Genomic DNA, 7,088 nt, shown 5'->3' with positions numbered 1-7,088 from the left:
GCTGATCCAGTTCTGTCTGCTGTAAGATACAATGCTGTATAGCGCAGCCGGTACCGCACGTGTGTGTGGATGGGGGCATGCAGGGCTTGGTCTGGTGATGAATTAGGCCTTTTAGCCTGGGATTTCTTTGTGCATAGTTATAAGCTGGGAGTAAATCTTGCAGATGGCGGCTGGGCGGAGGAGCAGCCTTCTTTGTACAGCAGTAGGTGTACTCTTCTCTGCCTCTACTCTCCCTGCTTTCTGGTTTTATCAGTTTGAGGCCATTTCTCATTCCAGTGAAGTCTCCTGTTCTTTACTTGTAGACAAAACATTCCAATAATCCGGTTTCAAAGCCCACAGTATGCACCTTCTTTCCACCATAAAACAATTAATGCCAGACGTCTAGCCAGTCCTGGGCTCTTGTTTTGTTCACCTCCATTGAAGGCAGAGCCTGGGCTGTAAAGCTCGAGCCTTGTGTGCGGCAGTATATACCTAGAGCGGCCCTACAACCTCCACTGTCCTGGCCCTTTATCTCCCTCACAATAGCCTCTGTATTATTGGATGTCATCCGGATGCCAGATGCCTCAGTATAAACCTGACAATGTAGAAAATCTCCCAAATCTCCTGCACCATCTCCTGTATACTGGGAGACATGCAGATGGACTTGATCCTGCTGCCTTTGTCCTTCCCATATATATTTCTTTATCCTTCTCTTTCTCCATGTGAAAGGCAAACTTCCCATCATGGGACATTAAACTGATTGATCAATTGTCAGAGTGACAATGACATCTCAGGCCCAGTGCTGGGGATGGGGAAGCCTTCTCCGGGTGTGTTTGTGGGTATGCCTTGCATGTGTTATGTTTGTGAATTTGCAATATTCTGCATAAACCCCTCACAATTTATTCAATCACTTTTTCATCAAAAGCCCCCCTCGGATAACTAGATGATATTTATATTCTAATAAGTCCTCCGAGGGGGGAATACTAAGAGCTGGCTGAAGGGGCCAGGCATCCTAAGGTTGTGCAGATCACTAAATCTGTCCTTGGAATGACATATATTTGAATGATAATAATACGGGGGCCCTGCCTTGTCTTGGACATCCAATTCTAAATGGAACCTTAGAGCTGTGAAGTCTGCGCCGTTCAGCAGCTCCACATTCCTCATCCTAGGCTCTTATTTATCAGAAAATACTATTATTTCCCCCCTACGTCTCCAAAACCATAGAACAGTACTCAGTATAATATATCTGATACATGTGCATCTCTATATGATACACTTTTCTGAAAATACATATTATGTATTGGTGTAGTATATATACATCTATGCACACACATACAGATACACTACATACACACACACATATATATACGCTTAAATACACTAAGTATTCATGTATATGTGTGTGTATATAGATATATATATATATATCTATATACACACTATTAAATACACATATAGATACACTAGGTATATATATATGCATGTGTATGGGTATATATTCATGTACAAGCTTAAATGCACATACAGGTAGAAACACATACACACATATATATGTATGTGTATATATTGTGTATGTGTATATACATCTATACATATATATATTGATATATGTACACACGCTTAAATACACACATAGGTGCACACACCTATATATGTATATATGCAAACATCTAGATACACACATGCACCCCCATATATGTATGCACACACTCTTATACTGATGCATTTTTCGCAATATGTCGGTTTAAATTAGAAAAATAATATTAAGATAATATGATAAATTAATGAATACCAATGATATCAATGCAATGTGTAAAAATATATATTACTGTGCATAAAGATATATGTCAGTACATAATAATTAAATGGAAGATGAGACTCGATTCATATAAGTAAATGCATCATATTATGCTTAAGGAATATGGTGTTATCTGGTCACATATTAAGTCAAATGTTATTGGTTAGGACAAAGGGATATAGCAATGTACATTGCTGCACATTAAATAATGTACCACTATATAGTATATATATATATATATATATATATATATATATGTACTGAGGTATTACTAGATATATGGAAATTTACGTATATATTGATCCAGTGTATAAAAATACTGATGCATGTGTCAAGAAAGTTATCAGGAAATATTAGAAACTAATGTATTGAGTGCATGATAAATGCATCTACAGATAAAGACGTTTGTCAGTGTATATCTGGAGGAATATGCAGTTGGAATCCATTGTATCCACGCTGCCTATGCGCAGCCAATATCCCTGCCCATATCCGATAGTCTGAGATATCGTATAGAGTATAAAATGCTCTTATGAATCATATACATCAATACGTTTAGATTCTAAACTTTACAAATTAACATACAGATCTTTTTTTATACATTTGCTTTATATTTTGCATCTATCACATTTTTTATGAGGCTATTGAGTTGTGATAATTATATAGGTATGGGTTTGTGGCTATACAATATTAAAACCGTATTAACCCAAGATTAATAAATTAAGCTGCCTCTCTCGTGAAGTTTTATGACTACTCTGACCACTATAGTTCTCAGCCAGTCATCCTTAGTGAAGTGGCCTACTTGTGCAGCAGCCTTCAGCCTACCTATAAAATCTCTACATCATTCCAGCAGGCCAATAAAGGCTTTTAATAACACAGTAAACACCAGCACTTTGCCTTTTTGACTACATATAGTTACACACTCTCGTAAAAAAAAATGCATATATAGATACTAAAAAAGATATTTTTTTTCCAGACTCCTCAAGACAACAGGAGAATGTGCAATCCTTTGCAGTCCTGGCAGGAAGCAACTTAAATTAGGAATGCAGCCCTCTATTATTGTCCAAACCTGACATTTCTCTTGACTGAGACTATAAATTACTGTGCCATGTATTCTAAAACTTGGAAGTCAGATGCAAATGAAACAAATACAGCTTTACTCTAAAATCATGGTTTTTTGTGCCTCCATTGGTGGAGAATGTGCTCTCAAGGACATTTTATATTAGACTGGTTATTAATAAGAATCAGGATATAAGGGGATGAAGGAAGGGACTTTGTGCTTTAGAAAGGAGCTGATCTCAAGAAGAAGTTAAATAACCGTAAGTACCATAAACCTAACAATGCTGAAATAGATTTTACCCAGAGAAGAATAGCCTGCTACTTTTGTCACCAATGAGTCTGGATTTCCTTTGGCCCAGGGCGATCTGTGAGATATATATATATATATATATATATATATATATATATATATTTTTTTTTTTTTTTTCTTTCCCTTTTTGTGAAATTGCAACCACAAAACACACAAAAGCAGAATAGTGCAGTCTTCTATATTTACATAGAGCTGATCTACAGGCAGAACAGAACAATACTGAACATTATTATTTTTTTTTTGTGACAAGAATAAAATACATAAATATATACATCCAAGATACTTTCAATACTATAACAAAACATACTGGTAATTTCTCCATTTTGAATTATACAAAATATGCACTCACAAACTTCTTCAAATAAAAATTAACACTGGATAAGTATAAGTTACAAAATAAAATACTAAAAAAAATATTCAAGTACTTTCTTGTTTTGTCTGTTTGTTTGTTGTTGTTGTTGTCTTTTTTACTTCGATTTTTTTTTTATTTCTTAAAGACAAGAGAAGAGGAACATTTGTAATGGCATTTTATAAAAGCGTGTGCTTCCAAAATGCCTGTGTGTTTATAACCTACGCTAAACACAGATCTCCACATTCATAGTCATTATTTTTTTATTATTACTGATAATGTTTGAGCCCACACCAAAATGTTTTCTTCACATATCTCTTATAGAAGGGTTATGATGGGGAAGAAGGAGGGTGGCTGAGGATCTCTAGGGTTGTTCCTTGTCGGTCTTTTCCTTGTTCATTTTCTTCATTTTCATTCTTCTGTTCTGAAACCAAATTTTAACTTGCCTTTCAGTGAGATTTAGAACCCTGGCGACCTCATAGCGCCGGTCCCTGGTTAGGTACATATTAAATAAAAATTCCTTTTCTAATTCCAAAGTCTGATATTTTGTATAGGGGCATCTTTTCTTTCTTGTGGAACGTGCATGGATCCAATTTGCCACTGGATTGTCTGAAGAAAAAACAAACATATACAATAAATACAGAGCCCAAATAACATAATTGAATGTATCCATTTCAAAGTGGAAAATATATATATATTTCAAAATATTTGTACACTAAATCCCCTCTAACTTCCATAATGGCTCCTACAGTGTCAATTTTTTTTATTTGCTGAATATGGTAGAAAATTAAGTATATCATTCCTGCAGATGCTTAGTGGGGCTAAAATGGTTATTGCCACTTTAAAGGTATTTAGCACATGAGTAGCAGGAGCCATTGTGAGCCTGCAATCATAAAATAAACGTTGTTGTCACAAGGCCATAAAAGGCTCTAACAAGTACTGTCTCCTTTTTAGATGTTGAACTCAATGTGCCCTTAAATCTAGTAATGTAGATATATACAAATCATATATATATATATATATATATATATATATATATAATATTTATGGCCAAGTTGATTGTTAAGCTCAACATCTATAAAGGAAATGGTACTTGTTATGTATATATATATATATATATATATATATATATATATATATATATTATGAGCCAGGGTTAAATATTCCTTGATGATCATGCATTTTATTTTTATGATCACCTCCACTGGGTTGGACTACAATTACAATACATGACCTGTGCTCAGTGCTAGAAAACATGGACTGTAATCCTCCAATGTCTTGTACTTTCTGGGGGGAAAGCATAAACCCCAAAACATATATCTTTAAGCGAAATTATATTTGAATAGTAATAAATCCGTCACTGTGAGAAAATGCTTATGTGGACGAGTCTCACTTAATAGAATTACATGGAGGGGACTGTCTAGCTCTCATTTGGAGTTTTATAGAGCAGTGGTTTACAATGGTGCTCATAAAATGTATGACTGCCAGGTGTCTCCTCGTCCATGAGCCCATGTGCTTTGTGATCGGCACATTGAGGATATATCAATGGCACCAGGCGCCTAAACTTAAGCAGAAAAGGTTTGAAACTTTGAAGGAGACACAATTAGAGGAAGCCCTGTGTCAGTGGCTATAACCATAAAACCTCAGCGAAGACGGAGAGCAATTGTCCCACACAGCTCACTGCCTGCGAGGACATTCTTTCCTTGGCATTTCATCTGCTGGGACCCTGACATGAAGAATCAGGGCTGCAGGATGCATGGAATAAAATGATCCCTACAGATAGCAGGAATGAGGAGGTGACAGGCTGAGGAGCCAGGGAGAGGGGCTTCCTCTCTGCAGTGGTTTTATCTGCAGTGCTGGAGACTATGGGAGATACTGGAGGACTCTCGGGGAGGACTAATGTCCCTGGGCTGGGTGTCACTGGGCACATGGGACATGAATGGCTTGTAGGAAGTGCAGCTATGCTTGCCTGCCCTAATGCATCCCTTCCTATTCCTTTCTTCCCTTCAGGTCTGGCTCCTGCAGGCTTGTGTTTAGGGCAGGGCCCTGGTTCAGGAGGTAATTTGGTTTTATGGAGGAGACTCTAGGACATGTTCTAATTCCTCCTCCCCCCTTCTCCGGTTGTAAACAAGAATGCCTCTAATAACTTACTAGGGTCCAATTCAGACTTGTCGTCTTTGTGTTTGCTGGAGAGGATGGCCTCAGAGTCCGGGGAGTGGATGGTGTGCAGAGGTGGCCTGTCCCTCAGCTCTCCGGGGGAGGCATACATGAAGTCCGAGTAGCTGCGCCCATCGCCGGGGCCACACTCCCTCCTGCTGCTGGGGAAGGCGTCGGGCTTGAGTCCGTAGTGCCTGCTGCTCGCTGCAAACCCTGGGAATGACACGGTCCCTGAGATGGGCTCCAGCCAGGAGCGCATGTATCTGGCGTCTGTGCCCAGATGTGGCTGGTGGTGGCTGTAGGGGTGATAGACCACCGAGGACTGCGAGTGCACAGGACCCCACGAGGTGGTGAACACTGCGGGCTTCGGGGCGAAGCTGCACGAAGGGAAGTCTCCACAGTCCGGGACTAATCCTGACGGGCGTGCAGCTGCGGGGTGAGCCCCAGTGGTGGGGAACCTGGAAGCCAGGAGGTCTTCACTCTCATGGCTGATCAGAGAGTCCACATAGTAGTTGCTGATAGGACCAGACGCAGACATTGTTCCCCCTTCTTTTACATTCATAAGATTATTGTATGAACTGTATGTGTACTTTTTATCTGCTCATAGAACAATCAGGGCAGGTAATTATTTTTTCAGCCTCTCAAGCTTGTCATTGGCCATTGCCTCCCACGTGATTGTATTTACCCAAAAAAAAAAAAAAAATACAGTGCAGATCAATGCGCAGGTCCCATTGCCTGTGCCTGTGTATGGGAGCTGGTTCTGCTAGAAATGGTGGGAGAATGTGGACCTGCTGGACCCTAAAGAGATCTGATGCCCTGCTGCTCTTTTAGGGGGGATGATGAAGAAATCTTGGGGGAAATGTGAGTGCTGGGGACATGGGAAGCAGGCAAGGGGACTATTTCTTGACGCCATTCATCTCTGTCTCTTCCCTGTAAGGCTGCCAGCATGCTGGAATGGATATATAGTACAGTCCAGGACATTGCTTTTCATTACAAATACATTATGACTCCTGCATTTCCTGCTAGGAAATAAACTAAGTTTTCACAATCTGCTTCTTTTTTTTGCAATGTCACTGGCTGATGTGATATAATAAATGCCCCCCATGTACCAGTTGGTATTTTTTTGTTATTTCTTTTCAGATCAGCAGGGCATTGAAATCCAAGCAGAAAGGGGGAAACCAGAGGAGTTTTGAAAAGAAAAGGGGAAAAAAAGATCTGATGGAAACAGACATTTGCAGCACCAGAATAAAAGTGCTAAGCTACTCCCATCTTTCAATGGATGTCTGTATTCGTCTGCTCAGGCTTGGATGTTTTTATGTCCTTCAATAAAAAATTTACGAGGCTCATTGGATTGTTCATAAACGTGTCGTTCATTAAACAAAACTGTAAGGTTTGGATTGCAACTGTAAAAAAAAAAAAAAAAAAGTAAAAGTTACAGC

The 7,088-nt window shown here is 39.1% G+C and overlaps 1 protein-coding gene across 1 annotated transcript; it reads right to left on the bottom strand.

Annotated features, from left to right (window-relative positions):
• Window positions 1–3,437: 3,437 nt before the first annotated feature.
• HOXC9 (homeobox C9) lies at window positions 3,438–6,245 on the bottom strand. The gene is made up of 2 exons (XM_073546079.1): window positions 5,644–6,245; window positions 3,438–4,101 (listed from the first exon to the last, which is right to left on the bottom strand). Exons 1-2 carry the CDS (start codon window positions 6,209–6,211, stop codon window positions 3,857–3,859), a joined length of 813 nt encoding a protein of 270 aa, XP_073402180.1. The 5' UTR covers window positions 6,212–6,245; the 3' UTR covers window positions 3,438–3,856.
• Between the last annotated feature and the right edge of the window lie 843 nt (window positions 6,246–7,088).

This window comes from Dendrobates tinctorius, unplaced genomic scaffold (genome assembly GCF_039654945.1).
Source record: "Dendrobates tinctorius isolate UK_male_01 unplaced genomic scaffold, ASM3965494v1 ptg000145l, whole genome shotgun sequence".
Classification (NCBI taxonomy): Eukaryota; Metazoa; Chordata; class Amphibia; order Anura; family Dendrobatidae; genus Dendrobates; species Dendrobates tinctorius.
This window is presented reverse-complemented; position numbering and strand designations above follow the sequence as displayed.